This window comes from Mesoplodon bidens (assembly GCF_964165515.1).
Source record: "Mesoplodon bidens genome assembly, chromosome: 2".
Taxonomy (NCBI): domain Eukaryota; kingdom Metazoa; phylum Chordata; class Mammalia; order Artiodactyla; family Ziphiidae; genus Mesoplodon; species Mesoplodon bidens.
The window spans coordinates 128,628,886-128,654,274 of NC_138177.1; the positions used below are offsets into that span (position 1 = coordinate 128,628,886).

At 38.4% G+C, this 25,389-nt stretch overlaps 1 protein-coding gene across 1 annotated transcript in view; it reads left to right on the forward strand.

The window, feature by feature from the left end:
* Nucleotides 1-238: 238 nt before the first annotated feature.
* The window catches only part of LOC308604835 (uncharacterized protein C1orf141 homolog), a gene marked incomplete at its 3' end in the record, with an annotated part of 46,459 nt that continues 21,308 nt past the window's right edge, over nucleotides 239-25,389 (forward strand). Inside the window, exons 1-3 of the mRNA XM_081214377.1 lie at nucleotides 239-452; nucleotides 4,090-4,247; nucleotides 24,359-24,471. Coding sequence (XP_081070503.1) covers nucleotides 378-452; nucleotides 4,090-4,247; nucleotides 24,359-24,471 — 346 coding nt within the window. The 5' untranslated portion in view covers nucleotides 239-377. The remainder of the gene's footprint in view (nucleotides 453-4,089; nucleotides 4,248-24,358; nucleotides 24,472-25,389) is intronic.

A 25,389-nucleotide genomic window follows, 5' to 3' on the forward strand; every position in this document is an offset into this window, starting at 1 on the left:
AAATTAAATCATGACAAAAAGAAAATAGGTATAAATCAAGCTGCATGCCCTTGCTTCAGGTATGAGTCACATCTGGTTCTCATACAGTAATCTTGAAGTTTCTCCAACTCACCTTTATCATACATTTAAAAATTCCTGGGGCCCACATGCTTCCGGGAATTCTGATCATATGAGCTTCTATCTAAAAAACTTGCGTACCTCTACAATTCTGTGGTTTATTCCATGATCTATACAGTTCTTTTCTTTACCTAAAACAGTATTGTAAAGGTCGATCTCTTAATTTATGCCTAAATAATTGATTATATGTTTAAATTTAATTGCTTTGGAGATTTATTCTTTTTCCCCCTCCTTTTAAAATAGGAATTTACTGACTGACAATGGCAAAAAAAATCTTAGAGAAGTTAGATATTCTGGATGAGCAAGCAAAGACACTCTTGGCCATAAGAGCAAAGGTTTGTAAAATATAGGCTAAAATTCAATTTTCCATTAAAAGGTTATCATTTCAAATGTGAACTTTTTTTAAATTTCTTAGTTAATGATGCATTAGTATGAGGCTACAAACCAATTTGTAAAAAACAAATAATTATATTAGTTGAAAGAGTCATCTATGTAATACTCTAAATAATTAATTAAATATACAAGGTAACTTTTACCTAGCTGCTGTATTTGGTTATGATGTATCTAACCTGCTTAAAAAAAAATCCTGGGTTTCCCTGGTGATGCAGTGGTGAAGAATCTGCCTGCCACTGTAGGGGACACGGATTTGAGCCCTGGTCCGGGAAGATCCCATGTGCCACAACTAAGCCCATGCACCACAACTACTGAGCCTGTGCTCTAGAGCCCACGAACCACAACTACTGAAGCCCATGTGCCTAGAGCCCGTGCTCCACAACAAGAGAAGCCACCACAGTGAGAAGCCCGTGCACTGCAACCAAGAGAAGCCCCCGCTTGCCGCAACTAGAGAAAGCCCGCGCGCAGCAACAAAGACCCAACGCAGCCAAGAATAAATAAATAAAACAAGTAAATTAAAAAAAAAAAGAATCCTAAGCAGTCAAATAGTAAATGTGACTACTCCTATAGTTCTTACTAACCTGTTAAACATAAAAACTTGTTTAGCTGGTTCATTAAAAGGAAGAAAATATTTGGTATAGCTACCAAATTAGAAATAAAGTTCATAGAAAATAATTAAACTAAAAAGGGTGAGTCTCTTATAAAATTCAATATAAAATATTAATAAAGAATACAATTCTGAAACACCAGATTTTTTACCATATGTGAGCAATCTGTAAAATAATATAACAATGTGAATAAATGAGGCATATATAAGGAACAATAGAGTCTGAAAAATCAAGGAAGACATCACAGAGAGGAACTCTTAAGTGAATGAACATATTTGCAATTTGAAAATGAAAACGTTGGTGTTTGAATAATAATTTGGTTTCTTTTTAATTTTTCATAATTATCTCCTTTCATTCAGAAAATAAAGGAATACTGAAAAATGGAATAAATTAATTCTGTTATAGCTATCAAAATTTTGAATAGCAAACCAGGGGTAACTTAACTAAAGCAAACCTTTTAGACTTTGACACCCCAAAGTTTGTTGCTTTTTTATTTTTTGTTTAAAATGAATTGTAATATACTTAAAAAAATATAATCAGAGATAAATCTATTAAATTTGTCATGAAATTCCCTTTTACATAAAATTTTAAGTTATAATTAGTAATAATAATTCTTACTTTTCCTGGGAGCTTCGTTTGGGCAAAGCATTTCCACATATTTTCTCATTTTGTGTTACTATTCATGTGTTACTGATAGAAAATTCTCTGGAGATTCTTCTGAAAGTATATATAACCATTTTTAAAATCTTTTCTTAATTTTCAAATTATATTTTTGGAAACAAGTTAAGCAACGTATAGATATGTATAAAGAAAATTATACAAAGGAAAATTATATAAAGAAATATTGATAGTCTTTGGCCTCTTCCCTCTAGTCCTTTCCTCTGAGACAGACACATTTTAGCAGTTGAAGTTTATTCATCCACATCTTTTGTGCTCTTACAAAGATATACAAGTATGAATATCTGTATGTATACATACATTTATCTTTACTTACAAATATCCATAATATAAATATACATGTACATATATACATATACATTTATGAAGGTGGATTATCTATTTCTTTCTATTGACAAAAAAAGAAATATAGTATATAAATCACGTTGGTAATTGTTTTTTAATCTTTTAAAAGCTTTTATTTTGAAATAATCATAGACTCACAGGAAGTTGCAGAAATAGTACAAAGAGTTCCATGTGCCTTTCACCCAGTTGACCCTATCGGTGACAACTTACAGAGTTGTAGTTCAATAGCAAAACCAGTATGAGTCACATCCAACATTGACACGGGCGTATTACTGTTAACTAGACTACAGACTTTATTGAGTTGTCACCATTTTTTAACCTTCATTCATTTGGGTCTGTAGTTTTATGCAATTTTATCCCGCTACAGATTTACGGAAATCACCGCAATCAAGACACAGCACACTTCCATCCTATGAAAGTACTCCCTCATGTTACTTCTTTATATTTGTATCCATGCCCTCACCTCAATTCTCTGTCTCTAACCCCAGCAAGGACTAATCTGTTCTCCATATCTATAATTTTGTAATTTTGAGAATGGTATATAAATGGAATTATTCAGTGTGTAAAATTTTGAGATTGACTATTTTACTATGCCCCTGAGGTCCGTCTAAGTTTTTGCATGAAGCAATAGATTTTTTTTTTTTTTTTGCGGCACGCGGGCCTCTCATTGTTGTGGCCTCTCCCGTTGCAGAGCACAGGCTCCGGACGCACAGGCTCAGCGGCCACGGCTCACGGGCCCAGCCGCTCCACGGCATGTGGGATCTTCCCGGACCGGGGCACGAACCCGTGTCCCCTGCATCGGCAGGCGGACTCTCAACCACTGCACCACCAGGGAAGCCCAGCAATAGCTTTTATATGATAAATAATATATAAATTTTATTGCTGAGTAGTATTTCATTATATGGATGTACAGAGTTTCAACTGCTCACCCATTGAAGGACATTTGGGTTGTTTTCAATATTTTACTTTTAAAAATGAAGCTGCTAAAAAAAATAAGATGAAGTAAAACTGCTATGAATATTTGTGTACAGGTTTTTGTATGAACGTAAGTTTTCATTTCTCTGGGGTGAATGCCCAAGAGTGTGATTGCTGGTGCAGGGTCTGTCTCTCAGACTCAACAAGGTCAGAGCCACAAGCTTTGGTTTAAGTTTCCCCTCCTTGTGCGTCAGTCCAGAAATTGCCTCCAAGAAGTAAGCTAGGCTATTGTAGGGTTTACCTAATTTGTTTCCCTTTCTTCAGGGATCATGGCCCTGCTCTGCCTGTTTCCTAATGCCTGATTGTAGTTGTTTTCACATACTTTGGCTGGTTTTTCTACTTGTGTAGAGCAGAAGGGCAATTCCTGTAGCACTTAATCCCTCACTGACAGAAACAGAAGTTCCCGTATCCTTTGACTTCTTTTTCAAGTTTTTTTCTCTTTATTCCTCTGTGCTGTGCTCTGACAGAATGTATTAAAGAAGATTTTCGGCTCCTAACTCACTCTTTAGCTTTACCCTTTTCCCTCTTCAGTCCATCTATATAAATATTTGAACAAAGTTCTCTTTTGATTGCTTTCTTAACTCTATTTCTGGCTCATGTTCCACCATGTGTGTGGCTCCAGGGAGAAGAGCAGGTTGGAGAGAGCTGCCAGCTGTAGTTCCAATAACTCTATGTATCAATATTGTCTTTGCTAAATATATAGGTCATTCTTAAATTCTGGACTTTAGATTTTGGAGGGAGACTTCATGATCATCTAGTCCAACACCCTCATTTCACAGATAGAAAAAGAGTTTGTACACAAGGCCTCCAATTTTCAGTCTGCATTATTTTTCTATTGTTGCCTGCCACATAAATTCTGTGTGTGAGTGTGTGTATATATGAGGTGAGATTAATTTTGTCCTTTCCATACCAGATTTTTCTTATATGAAAAGTGCTCCCTTTTTCACTGAGTTATATTTTGGATTTGCTGCAGAAAAACTGCCTTCAGAGTGAAGTAAAGAAAAAGATTTCAGTGATACCCCTGACATTTGATTTTCAGTTGGAATTTGAAAAGGATACTGCTACCTCCATATCTGAGGCAGAATCAAAGATCACAAAAGACAGATCATATGGCATTAAAAAAACAAAAAGGTAATCATCATAACTACCTCAAACTTTCAGTTTGAACTTTTGAAGCATTATTTTATATTTGTCTTAGATTATGCAATCTATATTAAATGTAAGCTTTGTCAAACAGGTATATTTCATAATGGTTATGAGTTATAATATGCTAGATTAGCATTCTGAATATTCCTAGTTTATAAAATATTTATTATAATATTTCACTATTACAGATGATAATTGTATATAGTAATTACAATTCCAGATTTTTAAAGAAAGACTTCTTGAGCTTTATTATATTGCCTCAAATTAATGTCAGGATTTATTTCAAACTTTAACCAATATACTGCAAAAAAAAGGTAGACCTAGAAAACTAAGTAAGGCAGTTTCTCTGTGTACTTACAAGGGGTAGCCTGAATATGTAATAATTGGTCTTTCACTGGCATTGTGTATGTATGTAATGCTATATAATTTTCTAGGCATCAGAAATGTGGAGGAGAGCCCAGACAAAAGAAATACTCAGGTGTAGAATCAATAGGACTTCAAATCAATTGGACATTGGCGGTAGTGTGCTCTTACCTCATTTATTCTGTAGTAAATCAGTGTATTAAGTGCAGTTTTACAGATGCCAAACCCAAGTCTTGATGAAGTAAAATAACTTGCCCAAAGTCACAAAGCTAACAAGTGGCAGAAGCTGGATTTAGACATAACAGTCTGATTTCCGAGCCTATGCTCTTATCACTACCACATTCAACAGAATGATTTCCAGCTCTTGGTCTTGGTGTACTAGATGTATTTAGGTGGAGATCATAGGATGAAAAGCAGATTGGAGTGGATAAGAGATTAGAGTGAGAAATGCTGAGCTTTATTTTGGATATGTTAAGTTTTAGATGCCTGTGGGGCATCCAGGTGATGGTGTCTAGAAGACAATTGGACAAATGTGTCTTAATCTAAAGTAAAACAAGATCATTTAGACTCAAAATACAGTTTACTCAGATTTTTGTTGTTTATGATTTACCAGGATGTCAGAACATGTTTCCATTGTGCAGCCATAAGAAAAAGGAGTTTGTTCCTAACACAAATAAATATTAGTGGTTTATGTAATTCAGCTTTATCACAAACTTCTTTCACTATTACTTTGTTTTTATGTAGATACAGCCAATACTTTTACTTTGAAATCATTTATAGAACTATCCATGTTAAGATAGAATATTTTAATAATACATAGAAAAAGTTACATAAAATGGAAGTTGGGCATGTAGAGAAGGGAAAAATAATATCTTATTATATATTATGTATTATATAATTGTAATTATATATTTTTTATATTTGTATATATTTATACTTTTGAATTTATATATATGTATATCATTATGTGATAGCATAATATATGGCTAATGACCCATTAGACACATTTAAAGATAACGTGCAGTGTGTTTTATGACAGTATTTTCCAGGATGATACTGTTGCTTTCCCTTTCCTTTCTGTAGTTTATAAGTAGTTTATAAAGGCATCATTGATCCTGTCTTTAGTGATGATATCAATAGCTGAGTGATGTTCCTTTTGAGTTGTTTAAGTCTGGCTGAGTTGAAGTTTGAAATCAGAGTCTAAAATAAAGACAAACAGGCACATATTTTCAAGATTCAAAGACCTAGTAAATTTTGCTTGCTCGGTGCTCAGAGGACCAAAACTATCACACACACACACACACACACACACAAGTACAGGAAAATGCCAAGAATTTACACAAGAATTAGGGTGTAACCTAGGCCAAAAGAAAGAAAATTTGGTTGAAGAAATTAAGAGGATCTGGTACATACAGATAAGTCCAACTGGCAGCATATCTAGGCTCTGAGTTTTTCTTTTAAGACCACTTCTAACATTTGCCTCTTTTCAAGTAGCTTTTTGGCAATTTTGTACTGTCACTCATGCTTGAATGATTGGCCCTAAACCAAGTTCAAATAAAGAACTCTACAGACAACTTCATTTTAATTTTTGTTAACAGTAGCTCTGCTATCCCATACGACTGTAATTTTAATTTATTGATTTTATTCTACAAGTGTTTAATGAGTGACTACTATACTCTAGGCATATGACAGCAAGAGTGAAATATATCTCTTCAATGGAGATTCAGATAAGCAAACGGGCAAACACCAGTTGCCACAGAGAGATTCCTAATGTGAGGATCTGCAAATTTCCTAGAGGAGGTGGCCCCCCAGGTGAGATCCAGAGAGTTAGTGAAGAGGCAACAAGATTTAAAAGAGAGAAATTGATTCCAGGCCAAGGCAATAACATGAATAAAGGGTCAGCCAGAGGCAAAGGAAAGCCCAGATCATTTGAGGAACCAAAAGTAGTTCAGTGTTGCTAGACTTGAAAGGGATATGGGGTAGAGACTGGAGATGGATTGGTAAGAAATGAGGCTAAAGGGGTAAATAAAGGCCAGATCACCAAGGCCTTATGAGCCAGGTAAAGCACTCTGGATAATCTCCTTCAGTGAGGAACTGCTGCAGGGTTTAAACAGGGCAGTGCATACTCAGATTTGGATTTTAGAAATATCATTAAATAGCAAAAGAGGTCATTAAAAATTATGGAGGCTCCTCAGAGAACCCAACCTTTTATTAGAATTTATAGTATCTCCAGAAACTGCCTGTTCTAGGAAGCCAATCATCTTGCAGTGAGTCCTTTTTCAGCCATAGCGGAACGATTACTTAAATAACAGAGCATAAGGCGGTAAGTGGTTTGTTTTTGGTTTTGTTTTTGTTTTGTGGTACGCGGGCCTCTCACCGTTGTGGCCTCTCCCGCCGCGGAGCACAGGCTCCGGACGTGCAGGCTCAGCGGCAACGGCTCATGGGCCCAGCCGCTCCGCGGCACGTGAGATCCTCCCGGACCGGGGCACGAACCCGCGTCCCCCGCATCGGCAGGTAGACTCTCAACCACTGCGCCACCAGGGAAGCCCAGGCAGTAAGTTTTTTCCCCATATCAACAATGATATGCTGATTACACTGGCTATATTGCACAGATTTAATTCCTCCAAATCTTGAGATGCAGCTCCTGGTCTTATAAGTTACGTTAATTATAAGAGGGTACCAGCCTCCACCAGTGCTCACAAACCTCACTCCTACACTGAGCCAAGATGTCAGATCTGAGTCACACAGCTTTCAGCTCAGCCTAAACCTTACATCATAACCACCACCACCAGTACCATAGTAACTCCTGGTAACTGTATGCCTCTTTCATTTTTGATCTCTGGTCTCTTGCTATTCAAAGTGTTGTCTTCCACCCAGCAGCATTGGCATCATCCAGCAGCATTGGCATCACCTGGCAGCTTGTTTGAAATGCAGAATTTCTGACCCCATCCCAGACCACAGCTGCAGTTAACAAGATTCCCCCAGGTGATTCCCATGGACACTAACGATGGAGAAACCCTGCTCTAGCCCAGTGATTCTCAAACATGGAGGACTCGTTAAAACACAGATTGGGGGTCCCCACTGGCAGAGTTTTTGATTCTGTAGGTCTGGGCTGGGGCCTAATAATTTGCATGTCTAGTAAGTTTCCAGGTGATGCTGACACTGATGGTCCAGGGTCATCATCCTCTAGCTGGATGAGTCCCTCCTCTAACTGTGTCCCACTATAACCATGCTGCCCAACACTGACATCGGTTCCATGTTTCTCCTTGGCTTGCTGAATATCATAGCAGCGCTCAACCTGGTGCTACCTGATTTGTAGCTGAGCTTTGTTTTCAGAGCAGTGGTTTTCAACCCACCTGCATGTTAGTATTACCTGGGAAGCTTTAAAGTAATTGGATTCAACTTTAGTTTGGAGTAGGTCCCAGGCATTACTATTTTAAAGATTTTCCCAGATGATTCTTACATAAAGCTAGGATTGAAAACCATTAAAATGCTTAGGGCTTCTTTTTCAGTTACTCCCAGAGTCATCTTTTCCATGTAACTATTATCTCAGGATTTCTGCATTTTTCTCGGATAAAAGGGAACTGATAAAGGTGATGGCCACAGGGCTTCCCTGGTGGCGCAGTGGTTGAGAGTCCGCCTGCCGATGCAGGGGACACGGGTTCATGCCCCAGTCCAGGAAGATCCCACGTGCCGCGGAGCGGCTGGGCCCATGAGCCATGGCCGCTGAGCCTGCGCGTCCAGAGCCTGTGCTCCGCAACGGGAGAGGCCACAACAGTGAGAGGCCCGCATACTGCAAAAAAAAAAAAAAAGTGATGACCACAAATACCCAGAATTTGCTGGAAGGACCTTCCTAAGATTACTTTCCTGATACAGAGAGAGTTTTATAATCCTTCAAAAGTCTCAGTCTTTTGCCTTTCATTTGTATATAGTCTTTAAGATTTGTCAATAAACACCAAATCTATTCTTTGTAACTTTTCATAATTGGACCTTTTACAGAAGAGCCATACTCATTTTAGAAAATTACGTGGAACATAAAAAATGTTTAAAGAGAAACAAAGTGAGTTCTTCAATACCTAAGCATTCAGTACTGGACTATCGGGTGAAAATGGCAACTTTACCATTTATTAAGTGGTAAAACATAGTAAACAATTTAGGAGTAAGTAGACAGATTTAGATTAATAGGGGCTTCTCATTAGAATTATTTTCCTAAAAATAAATTCAAAATAATATTCCTTTCAGAAATATTTTTATGACAGAAAGATAAACTTGCATACAGGAAAGATAATGAAATATAGAGAATATGGTAACAGCCTATAGTGAAATTTAACTGGTCAAATTCCACATGAGAAGCCCGCGCACCGCAACGAAGAGTAGCCCCCGCTCGCCGCAAAAGCCCGCGCGCAGCAACAAAAACCCAACACAGCCATAAATAAATAAATAAATAAATAAATAAATAATGAGATACACGAGCCATGTTTACATATGGCAATCATTTCGACGATAAAATCCTAGGTAAGGTGTGACTTATAATAGGTAGGTGGGTTGGGGAAGGACAGGAGCAGGAAGGAGAAGGAGGCATTTAAGTAAGTGAAAACAGAGATTCATGCCTTGCTTGCTGCTACCCACACAACTTCTCCCTTACCTGGGCACAGGCTTCTTAAAGGCCCCATGAAGATTCTGGGCAGGTAACAGCCTTGCCTCCTCCAGCTCTCTGTGGAGAGAGCTTCACTTCTGGGCTGGATGCTTCCTCTTCCCTGCAGCTGGAAGAGCGCTCCCACTTATTGCTCATACCTGGAGAAACCTGAGACTCTCCCGCAAAGCTTCTCAGCAGTGGCTGCTCACTTCAGAATATTTGGAAAATGCACTGAGCCCTGCCCTAGAGATCATGATTTAACTAGTAGGGAAGAGTCTGGGCATAGGTGCTTTTTCAGAGCACCCCGGATGGTTCTAATATACAACTAGAGGTTTGAGAACCATTTCTGGAGGGCTCTTCATTTCTCACTCCCTCAGCTGTCATGTGAGACCCTCTCATGACAGCTTGTTTACCACTGATCACTGCAAAAGAATCTTCTCTCACTGCCTGATACTACCTGAGACCCAAATAGCCTGACCTTCATAGGTGCTGCAGGAACCCACAGTCACTGAAATGAGTAAAGAGAAACCACAGGTCATTTAAGGGGACTCATATAAAGGATGGAGATGAAGCCAAACAATCAGAACAGGTACCTGACTCCTAACGAGGCAGATTTATGGGAGGAAACAGAAGAGAACTTTAGAAAATATCTCTCTTAAGGACAGTAAACTGGAGAAAAGGGGATTTTAAAAAAATAGACATTTTTGAATCAAAAACTGAGTAGGGAAATTAAAAATAGAATACAGATGAAGACTGAATTGGTAATCTAGAAGATCAAATACAGGCACAATCTTATAAAAACACCAAAAAATGGAAATCAGTTTGAAAAGAGACATGTAGATACATTCAGGATACTCAGTATGAAAAAATATATTTAATACATAAAGCAGGAGAGTAAGAAACAGATGGTGAGGAAATAATCAAAGAAATATAAGAAAAGAAGTGCCCTTTGCTTAGACAGACTTGAATCTTCAGATCAAAAGTGTTACTAAGTGCTAGACTTACGGTAAAATTACCCAATTCCAAAAGCACAGGAAAAAAAATGGTTAATTACAAAGGAAAGGATAGCAAATCAGTTTCATATGTCTCATCTGCATCTCTGAGGCTAGAAAATAGTAAACCATTTTCAACTTCTAACAAAATGGCAATCCAGGAATCTGCTATTCAGATGAATCATCATTTATATCTGAGAACAAAAGAAAGACAAGTTTTTGGATATGAAAGACTTTAGAATGTAAACTGCTTATTTATTCTTTCTGAGGGACTTGGAGAAATATTTTTATCCAAATTTAAATTAAATATGAATAAAATAAAGACCCAATCTGGGTATCTTTATTACACAAAAATGCATTTGAAATTTTCCCATGGTGTCTGAATGAAACTCTGGACTTCCATCTCAAAGTGGCTGTTCTATAAAAACATAAAACATTCCAAAGAACTACCAGGTAAGTAGTCCATAAGAGATTTCAAGTTGGGAAGAGGCAGCTTTAGCTCAACCCCATCCTTCCATCTGAGCTGTACTTTTCTCTGGGTTTCTTCCTTTGTTTGCCAGTGCCACTTCAATGGTCCATCCCAGACACATGCAGCAGCCTTCCTTTAATTCCAGCCCATGCAGCACAAATCAAGGCCTTTACTTGTATTCCCTTTAACTCAACTGCAACAGGATGTAATTTCACAGAGAATTTTTCTAACTATAAGACAAAAAAGGTGGGAGAGGGAAAAGGATGAATTTTTAAAAATTCGAGCAGCCCCAAACCAATACAACTTACAAAAAACAGATTTATAAATTTATGCTAGTGAACTAACCTACCAAATTTATAACTCCAGTTCCATTCCTCATATTCTATGAAAACCCAGTGCTAGGAACACAATTTTTATTCCTAGGCTCTTATCCCTCCCATTCCTTCTTCCTACTGTTGGGGGAAAATTCTCCATGGGTCTCCTGTATTTCTGTACATCTTGTGAGCAGAAGCACTAGCTGCCTTTGTTCCTATCTTTTCAAGGACATTTGTATGACAGACAGCCTCAGAAGACAGAGAAAGAGCCTTCTTCTGAACAAGAACAGGAATATTACTGTCCATTATAAAAGATTTGGGTTCCCTAAACTCAAGGTTCCATTCCTGTAACACAACCCAGTGTGTGTGCAGGTGACATCTGGCCCTCTGCTTGTTGCCCAGTGGAATTGGGGCTCAGAGAACTGCTACTCCTGTTGCTGTGCATAATAAATTGTCCTTTGTCTCTGACCCAGGAGTCTCATGTCTTCTGCCAGAAGCGATGAAACTGGCAGGCTAACTTGCTACTTTGTAAGTAGGGCCAAATCTCCAACCTTTCGCAGTTCTTCACACTTACTTGGAGGGAAGGAGCTTTGTGGGTAGAATGAGAGAAAACTTGGCCCTTCTCACAAACTAAGTGGTAAAAGTAGTTGTGGCTCATTCCTCAGTGAATAATAGAGCATCCTTATCCAGGCCCCTGTGAGCCTAGAAGGAGCCTATTTATATACCCATTTTATCTATCCTATAAGTCTATCTGCTTCTAGGTAGCAGGATTTATAATTTAGTTATACCTAAACTAAGTCCACAAAATTAATCCATATAATAAAGTTTTTATAAAGAAAGAAAACACCATGACAAGGGACTATGTAAACTAGAAAAGAAAGACGTGGTTAGTTGGGGACAGAATTTGTGTAAAGTTAATTTTATAAACCAAATACCTAGAACTTAGTTCAATTTATTTTTTACAAATTATGTTAACAACTGATGGGAACATACTATATAGCACAGGGAACTCTACCTAATGCACTGTGATAACCTAAATGGGAGGGAAGTCCAAAAGCGAGGGGATATCTGTATGTATATGGCTGATTCATTTTGCTGTGCAGTGGAGGCTAACACAACATTGTAGAGCAACCATACTCCAAAAAAAAAAAAAAAGGAAGAGCAAAAATAAAAATTATGTTAAGTGTGCATTTACTGAAGGACCAAAAATAAATGAATAAATAAAGCTGTCGGGGGAGACCTTCAAGATGGAGGAGGAATAAGACGTGGAGTTCACCTCCCTCCCCACAAATACACTAGAAATACATCTACATGTGGAACAACTCCTATAGAACACCTACTGAACACTGGCAGAAGACCTCAGACCCCCCAAAAAGCAAGAAACACCCCAGGTACCAGGGTAGGGCAAAAGAAAAAAGGAAAAACAGACACAAAAGAATAGGGACGGGACCTGCACCTCAGGGAGGGAGCTGTGAAGGAGGAAAAGTTTCCACACACTACGAAGCCCGTTCACTGGCGGAGGCTGGGGGGAAGCTTTGGAGCCATGGAAGAGAGCGCAGCAACAGGGGTGTGGAGGGCAAAGCAGAGAGATTTCCGCACAGAGGATCAGTGCCGACCAGCACTCACCAGCCTGAGAGGCTTGTCAGCTCACCCGCCTGGGCAGGTGGGGGCTGGGAGCTGAGGCTCCGGCTTCATAGGTCAGATCCCAGGGAGAGGACTGGGGTTGGCTGTGTGAACACAGCCTGAAGGGGGCTAGTGCACCACAGCTAGCCGGGAGGAGTCTGGGTAAAAGTCTGGAACTGTCTAAGAGGCAAGAGACCATTGTTTCAGGGTGTATGAGGAGAGGGGATTCAGAGCACCACCTAAATGAGCTCCAGAGACCAGCACGAGCTGCGGCTACAGAGACAGGCATGAGACACTAAGGCTGCTGCTGCAGCCACCAAGAAGCCTGTGTGCAAGTACAGGTCACTATCCACACCTCCCCTCCCGGGAGCCTGTGCAGCCCGCCACTGCCAGGGTCCCGTGATCCAGGGACAACCTCCCTGGGAGAAGGCACGGTGTGCCTCAGGCTGTTGCAACGTCATGTGGGGCTCTGCCGCTGCAGGCTCACCCTGCACTCAGTACCCCTACAACCCCCCCGGCCTGAGTGAGCCAGAGACCCCGAATCAGCTGCTCCTTTAACCCTGTCCTGTCTGGGTGAAGAACAGATGCCCTCAGGCGACCTACACGAAGAGGAGGGGGCTAATCCAAAGCTGAACCCCAGGAGCTGTGTGAACAAAGAAGAGAAAGGGAAATCTCTCCGAGCAGCCTCAGGAGCAGCAAATTAAATCTCCACAATCAACTTGATGTACCCAGAATCTCTGGAATACCTGAATAGACAAAGAATCATCCCAAAATTGAGGCAGTGGACTTTGGGAGCAACTGTAGGCTTGGAGCTTTCTTTCTGCATCTGATTTGTTTCTGGTCTTATGTTTATCATAGTTTAGTATTTAGAGTTTATTATCATTGGTAGATCTGTTTATTGATTGGGTTGCTCTCTTCCTTATGTTTTTTTATATATAGATACATATGTATTTTTCCTTTTTCTCTTTTTGTGAGTGTGTATGTGTATGCTTCTTTGTGTGATTTTGTCTGTATAGCTCTGCTTTTACCATTTGTCCTAGGGTTCTGTCTGTCTTTTTTTTTTTTTTTTTTTTTTTTTTGTGGTACGCGGGCCTCTCACTGTTGTGGCCTCTCCTGTTGCAGAGCACAGGCTCAGGACGCACAGTCTAAGCGGCCATGACTCACAGGCCCAGCCGCTCCCTGGCATGTGGGACCTTACCAGACTGGGGCACGAACCCGCGTCCCCTGTATCGGCAGGCGGACTCTCAACCACTGCACCACCAGGGAAGCCCTGTCTGTCTTTTTTTTGTTTGTTTGTTTTTAGTATAGTTTTTAGCGCTTGTTATCATTGGTGGATTTGTTTTTTGGTTTGGTTGCTCTCTTCTTTCCTTCTTTTTCATTTTTTTATTACCTTAAAGTTTTTTTTATTTTTAATAATTAAAATTTTTTTTTTATTTTAATGTTTCTTTTCTTTTCTTTCTTTCTTTCTTTCTTTTGTTCTTTCTTTGTCCCTTTTCTTCTGAGCCATGTGGCTGACAGGGTCTTCATGCTCCAGCCAGGTGTCAGCTCTCTGCCTCTGAGGTGGGAGAGCTGAGTTCAGGACATAGGTCCACCAGAGACTCCCAGCTCCATGTAATATCAAACATCAAAAGCTCTCCCAGAGACCTCCATCTCAACACTAAGACCCAGCTCCAGTCCACGACTAGCAAGCTACAGTGCTGGACACCCTATGCCAAACAACTAGCAAGACAACAACACAACCCCACCCATTAGCACACAGGCTGCCTAAAATCATAAGGCCACACACACCCCCAAACACACCACCAGACGTGGTCCTGCCCACCAGAAAGACAAGATCCAACCTCATGCACCAGAACACAGGCACCAGTCCCCGCCACCAGGAAGCCTACACAACCCACTGAACCAAATTTAGCCACTGGGGCAGACACCAAAAACAATGGGAACTATGAACCTGCAGCCTGCAAAAAGGAGACCCCAAACACAGTAAGTTAAGCAAAATGAGAAGACAGAGTAACACACAACAGATGAAAGAGCAAGGTAAAAACCCACCAGACTAAATAAATGAAGAGGAAATAGGCAGTCTACCTGAAAAAGAATTCAGAGTAGTGAGAGTAAAGATGATCCAAAATCTTGGAAATAGAATGGAGAAAATACAAGAAATGTTTAACAAGCACCTAAAAGAACTAAAGGGCAAACAAACAATGATGAACAACACAATAAATGAAATTTAAAAATATCTAGAAGGAATCAATAGCAGAATAACTGAGGCAGAAGAACGGATAAGTGACCTGGAAGATAAAATAGTCGAAATAACTACTGCAGAGAAGAATAAAGAAAAAAGAATGAAAAGAATTGAGGACAGTCTCAAAGACCTCTGGGACAACATTAGATGCATCAACAGTCGAATTATAGGGGTCCCAGAAGAAGAAGAGGAAAAAAAAAAGGGACTGAGAAAATATTTGAAGAGATTATAGTTGAAATCCCTAATATGGGAAAGGAAATAGTCAATCAAGTCCAGGAAGCGTAGAGAGTCCCATACAGGATAAATCCAAGAGAAACACACCAAAACACACAATCAAACTATCAAAAATTAAATACAAAGAAAATATATTAAAAGCAGCAGGGGAAAAACAACAAATAACATACAAGGGAATCCCCATAAGGTTAACAGCTGATCTTTCAGCAGAAACTCTGCAAGCCAGAAGGGAATGGCAGGACATATTTAAAGTGATGAAAGGGAAAAACTTACAACCAAGATTACTCTACCCAGCAAGGATCTCATTCAGATTTGACAGATAAATTAAAACCTTTATAGACAAGCAAAAGTTAAGAGAATTCAACACCACAAAACCAGCTTTACAACAAATGCTAAAGGAACTTCTCTAGGCAAGAAACACAAGAGAAGGAAAAGACCTACAATAACAAACCCAAAACAATTAAGAAAATGGTAATAGGAACATACATATCGATAACTACCTTAAATGTAAATGGATTAAATGCTCCAACCAAAATACATAGACTGGCTGAATGGATACAAAAACAAGACCCGTATATATGCTGTCTACAAATGACCCACTTCAGACCTAGGGACACATACTAAATAAAAGTGAGGGAATGGAAAAAGGTATTCCATGCAAATGGAAATCAAAAGAAAGCTGAAGTAGCAATTCTCATATCAGACAAAATAGAGTTTAAAATAAAGACTATTACAAGAGACAAAGAAGGACACTACATAATCATGAAGGGATCAATCCAAGAAGAAGATATAACAATGATAAATATTTATGCACCCAACATAGGAGCACCTCAATACATAAGGCAAATGCTAACAGCCATAAAAGGGAAATCGACAGTAACACAAACATAGTAGGGGACTTTAACACCCCACTTTCACCAACGGACAGATCATCCAAAATGAAAATAAATAAGGAAACACAAGCTTTAAATGATACATTAAGCAAGATGGACTTAATTGATATTTGTAGGACATTCCACTCAAAAACAGCAGAATACACTTTCTTCTCAAGTGCTCGTGGAACATTCTCCAGGATAGATCATATCTTGGGTCACAAATCAAGCCTTGGTAAATTTAAGAAAATTGAAATCATATTAAGTATCTTTTCCAACCACAATGCTATGAGATTAGATATCAATTACAGGAAAAAAATCTGTAAAAAATACAAATACATGGAGGCTAAACAGTACACTACTTAATAATCAAGAGATCACTGAAGACATCAAAGAGGAAATAAAAAAATACCTAGAAACAAATGACAATGAAAACACGATGACCCAAAACCTATGGGATGCAGCAAAAGGAGTTCTAAGAGGGAAGTTTATAGCAATACAATCCTACCTCAAGAAACAAGAAACATCTCAAATAAACAACTTAACCTTATACCTAAAGCAATTTGAGAAAGAAGAACAAAAAAACCCCAAAGTTAGCAGAAGGAAATAAATCATAAAGATCAGATCAGAAATAAATGAAAAACAAATGAAGGAAACAATAGCAAAGATCAAGAAAAGTAAAAGCTGTTTCTTTGAGAAGATAAACCAAATTGATAAACCATTAACCAGACTCATCAAGAAAAAAGGGGAGAAGACTCAAAACAACAGAATTAGAAATGAAAAAGAAGAAACAACTGACACTGCAGAAATACAAAGGATCATGAGAGATTACTGCAAGCAACTATATGCCAATAAAATGGACAATCTGGAAGAAATGGACAAATTCTTAGAAAAGTACAAACTTCCAAGACTGAACCAGGAAGAAATAGAAAATATAAACAGACCAGTCACAAGCACTGAAATTGAGACTGTGATTAAAAATCTTCCAACAAACAAAAGTCAAGGACCAGATGGCTTCACAGGCGAATTCTACCAAACATTTAGAGAAGAGATAACACCTATCCTTCTTAAAGTCTTCCAAAATATAGCAGAGGGAGGAACACTCCCAAACTCATTCTACCAGGCCACCATCACCCTGACACCAAAACCAGACAAAGATGTCACAAAGAAAGAAAACTACAGGCCAATATCACTGATGAACATAGATGCAAAAATCCTCAACAAAATACTAGCAAACAGAACCCAACAGCACATTAAAAGGAGCCTACACCATGACCAAGTGGGGTTTATCCCAGGAATGTAAGGATTCTTCAATATATGCAAATCAACCAATGTGAAAAACCGTATTAACAAATTGAAGGAGAAAAACCGTATGATCATCACCATAGATGCAGAAAAAGCTTTTGACAAAATTCAACACCCATTTATGATAAAATCCCCCAGAAAGTAGGCATAGAGGGAACTTACCTCAACATAATAAAGGCCATGTATGACAAACCGACAGCCAACATCATTCTCAATGGTGAAAAACTGAAACCATTTCCTCTAAGATCAGGAACAAGACAAGGTTGCCCACTCTCACCACTATTATTCAACATAGTTTTGGTAGTTTTAGCCATAGCAATCAGACAAGAAAAAGAAATAAAAGGAATCCAAATCAGAAAAGAAGAAGTAAAGCTGTCACTCTTTGCAGATGACATGATACTCTACATAGAGGATCCTAAAGATGCTACCAGAAAACTACTAGAGCTAATCAATGGATTTGGTAAAGTAGCAGGATACAAAATTAATGCACAGAAATCTCATGCATTCCTATACACTAATGATGAAAATATCTGAAAGTGAAATTAAGAAAACACTCCCATTTACCATTGCAACAAAGAGAATAAAATACCTAGGAATAAACCTACCTAAGGAGACAAAAGACCTATTTGCAGAAAATTATAGACACTGATGAAAGAAATTAAAGGTGATGCAAATAGATGGAGAGATATACCATGTTCTTGGATTGGAAAAATCAACATTGTGAAAATGACTACCCAAATCAATTTACAGATTCAATGCAATCCCTATCAAACTACCAGTGGCATTTTTCACAGAACTAGAACAAAAAAATTTCACAATTTGTATGGAAACACGAAAGACCTTGAATAGCCAAAGCAACCTTGAGAAAAAAAACAGAGCTGGAAGAATCAGGCTCTTGGACTTCAAACTATACTACAAAGCTACAGGAATCAAGACAGTATGGTACTGGCACAAAAAAAAAGAAATATAGATCAGTGGAACAGGATAGAAAGCCCAGAGATTAAACCCACACACATATGGTCACCTTATTTTTGATAAAGCAGGCGAAAATATACAATGGAGAAAAGACAGCCTCTTTTCTGGGAAAACTGGACAGCTACATGTAAAAGAATGAAGTTAGGAACTTCCCTGGTGGCACAGTGGTTGGGAGTCTGCCTGCCAACACAGGGGACATGGGTTAGATCCCTGGTCCAGGAAGATCCCACATGCCATGGAGCAACTAAGCCCGTGTGCCAAAACTACTGAGCCTGCTCTCTAGAGCCCACAAGCCACAACTACTCAACCCACGTGCCACAACTACTGAAATCCTCACGCCTAGAGCCCGTACTCCACAATAAGAGAAGCCAGGACGATGAGAAGTCCACGCACCACAACAAAGAGTAGCCCCGCTTGTGGCAACTGGAGAAAGCCTGTGCGCAGCAATGAAGACCCAACGCAGCCAGAAATAAATAAATTAAAATTAAAATTTAAAAAAGAAGAAGAATGAAGTTAGAAACCTCCCTAACACCATACATACAAATGAACTCAAAATGTATTAAAGACCTAAATGTAAGGCAAGACACTATAAAAGTCTTAGAGGAAAACGTAGGCAGAACAGTCTATGACATAAATCACAGCAAGATCCTTTTGGACCCACCTCCTAGAGAAATGGAAATAAAAACAAAAATAAACAAATGGGACCTAATGAAACTTAAAAGCTTTTGCACAGCAAAGGAAACCATAAACAAGACCAAAAATCAACCCTCAGAATGGGAGAAAATATTTTCAAATGAAGCAGCTGACAAAGGATTAATCTCCAAATTTTACAAGCAGCTCATGCAGCTCAATATCAAAAAAACAAGCAACCCAATCCAAAAATGGGCAGAAGACCTAAATAGACATTTCTCCAAAGAAGATATACAGATTGCCAACAAACGCATGAAAGGATGCTCAATATCACTAATCATTAGAGAAATGCAAATCAAAACTACAGTGAGGTATCACCTCACATCAGTCAGAATGGCCATCATCAGAAAATCTAGAAACAATAAATGCTGGAGAGGGTGTGGAGAAAAGGGAACACTCTTGCACTGCTGGTGGGAATGTAAATTGATACAGCCACTATGGAGAACAGTATGGAAGTTCCTTAAAAAACTGAAAATAGAACTACCATATGACCCAGCAATCCCACTACTAGGCATATGCCCTGAGAAAACCATAATTCAAAAGAGTCATGTACCACAATGTTCATTGCAGCTCTATTTACAATAGCCAGGACATGGAAGCAACCTAAGTGTCCATCAACAGATGAATGGATAAAGAAAATGTGGCACATATATACAATGGACTATTACTCAGCCATAAAAGGAAATGAAATTGAGTTACTTGTAGTGAGGTTGATGGACCTAGAGACTGTCACAGAGTGAAGTAAGTCAGAAAGGGAAAAACAAATACCATATGCTAACACATATATATGGATTCTAAAGAAAAAAAAAAGCTTCTGAAGAACCTAGGGACAGAACAGGTATAAAGACCAAGACGTAAAGAATGGACTTGAGTACACAGGGAGGGGGAAGGGTAAGCTGGGACGAAGTGAGAGTGGCATGGACATATATACACTATCAAATATAAAATAAAAGCTAGTGGGAAGCAGCTGCATAGCACAGGGAGATCAGCTTGGTGCTTTGTGACCACCTAGAGGAGTGGGATAGAGACAATGGGAGGGAGACACAAGAGGGAGGAGATATAGGGATATATGTATATGTATAGCTGATTCACTTTGTTATAAAGCAGAAACCAACACACCATTGTAAAGCAATTATACTTCAATAAAGATGTAAAAAAAAAAAAGCCATCATCTCCGAGTACTTCCACCAGACTTTGGCTTTCCTCTCATAAGCACACTGAATCTTTAAGAACATTTTACAAAATTAGCATGTTTAAGACCTCCCCAAAGAACGTTAAAATGACCATAATTTAAGAAATTGAAGAGAAGAAACAGACAACATAAAGGCACAATATTAGTAATGAGAAAGGAGCTATGACGATGGACATAGAAGAAATTAAAATAATTATAATGAGTACTTCATATAACTGAGCTGCTTTTTTTTTTTTTTTCCTTCTGTGGTACGCGGGCGTCTCACTGCTGTGGCCTCTCCCGTTGTGGAGCACAGGCTCCAGATGCACAGGCCCAGCGGCCATGGCTCACGGGCCCAGCCACTCTGCGGCATGTGGAATCTTCCCGGACTAGGGTACGAACCCGCGTCCCCTGCATCGGCAGGCGGACTCCCAACCACTGCGCTACCAGGGAAGCCCTAACTGAGCTGCTTTGAAACATGAGTCTGTTAGTGGATAATCTGGGAAAATATGAATGGTGAAAATAGAATCAATAATAAAAAGAAAATGTAACTAAATCAATAACTAGAAATTTTTGAGAAATTGTCAAAGAACTGTCTTTTACAAAAGCAGCATCTTGGACTTCCCTGGTGGCCCAGTGGTTAAGAATCTGCCTGCTAATGCAGGGGACATGGGTTCCAGCCCTGGTCCGGGAAGATCCCACATGACGCGGAGCAACTAAGCCCGTGTGCCACAACTACTGAAGCCCACGCGCCTAGAGCCCGTGCTCCACAACAAGAAAAGCCACTGCAATGAGAAGCCTGTGCACCGCAACAAAGAGTAGCCCCCGCTCGCCACAACTAGAGAAAGCCCGCGCGCAGCAATGAAGACCCAACGCAGCCAAAAATAAATGAAATAAAATAATTTAGTAAAAAAAAACCAAACAGCGTCTTGAAGCTGTGTCAGGGTGACTCCAACATTTCAAAGAAGTGTTTAAATGGTTTCTGAGCATAGAGATGGAATAGTTCCAATTCTTTTTATAAAGATAGTTTTGAACCTCAAGTCTGACCACAAGAATATAAAACCATTGCAGTATCTCGCTTATAAATATAGATTTTAAAAAAATCTAAAATAAAAATATTAGCTTAACTGTTTTACTGCCTTTCTCAACTTGGGAACATAAAACATAAAGCAGTTTTATATTTATTTCTCCAATTTCACTCTGATCATTTTTGGTTATTAAAAGTCTGACCAGTTTAGTATTTTGATCCCACGTATTAGTTGAGGTTTCCCCTTCCCCCATATAAGCCAGTTTAGTGACCTGAAATGAAAAGGGGTATGGCCAGCAATTTGATTCTTCCTGTCCTGACGTGTAAGTGGGAGATGGGTGTGGTCTTCCTCTAGCGCGCCTCCTCTTCTTCCCTCTTTTAATCTTTTTTTTTTCTTCTGGTATGGGATCATTGGTGTGCTAGAGTCAGTTCCCAACAATTTGTTAGAGCTGATTGTTGAATCTTCAGGGATTTTGTTAGATGGTTATTAAACACAGTCATTATTTAAATTAAATATGTAAGCTAAAAATTCAGTGACATACTAAAAAAGATAAAACTCATCACCTCCTAATTATTTTATTACATTTCACTATTATCTAATGTTTTTTGTTTGTTTGTTTGTTATTTGAAGGCCCAGTGTTTGATTTTATTTCATCCAACAGAAGGTTCTATTTGTGTTAGCAAACAGACGCTGGGGATTAGGGCTGAGAGGGGGCAGGAAAAGGAAAAAAAAGCCACATCCACTACCACGCATAGGTTTTCCCCGCAATTGCCGCGTGGGGATGAATGAGTGATTCTGGAATTTATCACCTTCTCTCTCTTCCCTTCCTCTGGCTTCCACTGGGTCTCGATAACGCCCATGTCTTCAACAGGAGGTCCCAAGGCACGGGGCAGTGAGGAGATCCCTGGAGCAAAAGGCGTCACCCCGCGGCTGCAGTGAGTGGCGGGTGCCTATCTAACGTAAATAATTCTTATAACAACCCCAAGAGGTAAATATTACCCTCAGTTGGCATATGAGGGACTGCGATTTAGAGAAACTCAATATTCTGCAGAAGTTTACATAGAGTCTAGATGCAAAGTATGGTCTAACCTCAAAGCCCATGCTCTTTGGTTCACTGTAAGGAAATCCATATCTGAACATCTCTATATATTCTGCAAATGTATTTGAAAAAATACCTTAGTAAGATAAGGATAAAAAAATCATCTCCTTAGCAAGACTATATAGCCAACAACATTAGGGTGGAATCTTTGACACATTCCCATTTAAATTAGAAACAGAGGGATGCCCATTCTCACTAGTATACCAAACTATTCTGGAAGTACTTGCCAATGATATTAAATAACAACATAAGATACAAATTTAAATGTTTTGAAAGGAACAGATAAATTATTTTATGAAGATTAAATGATTGTTTATTGAAAAACCTGAAGAGAATAAACTGAAAACTCATGGGAAATTATAAGATTATAAGAGAGTTCAATCAAAATTTACCAAAATAATTCATACATTCAACAAATATTTATTATACGTGTACTATGTGCCAGTCACTGTTCTAGGTGCTAGGAATACAACAGTGACTTAAACAAAGACCCTGACCTCAATTTGCATTCTAGGATAAGGTGGAGAGACAGATAACAAATAAACAAGCAAATGAATGTATAATATAAATTCACTAGTGATAAATGCTATGAAGAAAAATATAGTAAATTAACGGAATTAGGATTGATTCCCTTAATTTACTATATTAGATGAGAGGGGGCACAAAAAGACCTTTCTGGAGAGATGGAAATTTGTGTAAAGACTTATGAAATACATCTCTTATGATTTAAGTGAGTAAACCTTGCAATACCTAGGGGAAGACTATTACAGGCAGAGGGAAGAGCAAGGGTCAAGGTACTTATGTGGGAGCATAAGTTCCTTTCCTTAAACCAAACATCCAAAAAACTCATTCTGCTTCCATGTGGAGGAGAGGGGTAAAGGGATGCACAGAGAGAGGCCTGGAGGAGCATTCAATGGAAGCTCCTCTGCGTGGAAATACAAGAATTGGGAGGAAAGTTTCTGTCTTGCAATGAGAATTGTGAATTTCATTTCAGTGTGACAGGAAACAGTTGGAGGGAAATGACAGTCTCATTTATATTTTACAGGTGCCACCATGGTTGCATTGGGAAAATACTGCTGGGCACAAGAGTGATAGCAGAGACAGCAGATAGAAAGAGACGAGGGATGTAGAGAAGTAGTTCAGATGAGAGATGAAGGGGCCTTGGACTAGGGTAGATGTGATGAGGAAGGAAGTGGTTGGATTTGGAATGTATTTCAAAGAAAGATCCAATGAGATGTGCTGAGATATCGGGAATGGGGAATGAGAGAAAGAAAAGTCAAAGATGATTGCAGAGTTTTTGGCCTAAGCCTCTGGCTGAATGGAAATGAGAAAACTTAGGGAAGGAACAGATTGGAAAGGAAGTGGAAGCAAACATTTGGTTTTGAATATGTTTGAAATTCCCATGATATATCTAACTGCAGAAATCATGTAGCAGTTGCATATATAAATCTGGAGCTCAGGGAAGAGTTTGGGGTCTGTACTATAAATCTGGAGGACATCAACCTATAGATAATAAAAGGTGGGAGACTGGATGATATAAACTAAAGGTGAGTGTCTGAGATCTGAGACATAGCATTTAGAGGTCAGAAATATCATAAATTATATAATTATTATAATTACATACCATCAATAGTCAGTTAAAGAATCTAGTGGAGAATAATTTCTGTTTACAGTAAATAGATTCTGTGATCCTATCTGGTATACTATTCTGGAATCTGAGCTGACCCCAACTGCATATGCCACCACTATGGCTAGGCTTGGCAATGTCCACAGTATCTCATTTAACAAATTTCCAATGTATTTTTCTAAAAGGGTTAATTAGCTTGTGAACAATAGTTTCCTGAGTGCCCTCAATTCTATGACAACAGCAGTTTTCTCTCTCTGTTTCCAGTGATTACCACTAATATTTTCAGCTCCTGTGTAATCAATCCCAATCTTTTACACTTTGTACTATAATATATTAAAACAATAACATTCAAATCTATATAACTGGGACTTGACCACATTTCTCCAAATTTATTTTTTAGATTAGTTTTGTATATTTTCTGATTATTTTAATTTAGATTAATTTTATTTCTTTCAGATATGTCTCCTTCAAAAATATGCCTGAACCTAAAAAGAGTGATTTTGAAAAGTCAAATTTAAGACCACACTTTGTACCAACAAAAATAAAAATTCAAGAAATCAAGTCAATAGGTAATGCTTTGTATATTTACCTCTGTTTTGATGTATTAATGAAGTTCTTTAATTAAATACTTTATTATTTATTAATGTTTGTCTTATAAGTTCTTATAATTTGATGTTTCTGTTGAAAACATTTGCTTGAAAGCCTATGGATTATAACTGCAGTGTGAAAGATGTCAGTGAGCTATAAAGAAGAATTTCCTAAGAGAAAGAGATGATAAATGTCAGAATAGACATTTGTACAATTCACAAATTAAGAATATATTTTTATGTTTATTTTTCTGGAAAGAAAATCTCTGGATTTCCTTTCAGCTCAATCCTGAGTTTTCTTGTAATTGTTTTTTAAAAATCACTCAAGCTTGTACACCTTACTTAGTAGAAACTTACCTTACAGGGACTGTAAAGGAACTCACTTTCCTAGAAACTTCAGGAATCTGTGAGCTAGGAAACAGCATTATAGATCCTCAGAAAATTTGAGTGTTTTATGTTGTCTTTGTTTTTCTTTCCCTGGCATTATCAAAAAATCCATCTAATTGTGTCATGCTCATCAACAACCCTGACTGAGGCTCCTTGAATCCACATTGCCCCATATTGCCTCATTTCCGTGACTCTTTGTAGTCTAATTCCTCAAAAGATTTGTTTACATATACTGTCTTACTCCCTCAACTTTTTTTTTTTTTTGCTTTTTTTCCTTCCAGTTTTATTGAGATATAATTGACATACAGCACTGTGTAAGTTTAAGGTATAATTATGTGACTTACATCATGAAATGATTATCACAATAAGTTTAGTGAACATTCATCATCTCATATAGATATAAAATTAAAGAAACAGAAAAAATTATTGTGATGAGAACTCAGGATTTATTCTCAACAACTTTCATATACAACATACAGCAGCGTTCATTATATTCATCATGTTACTAAATGT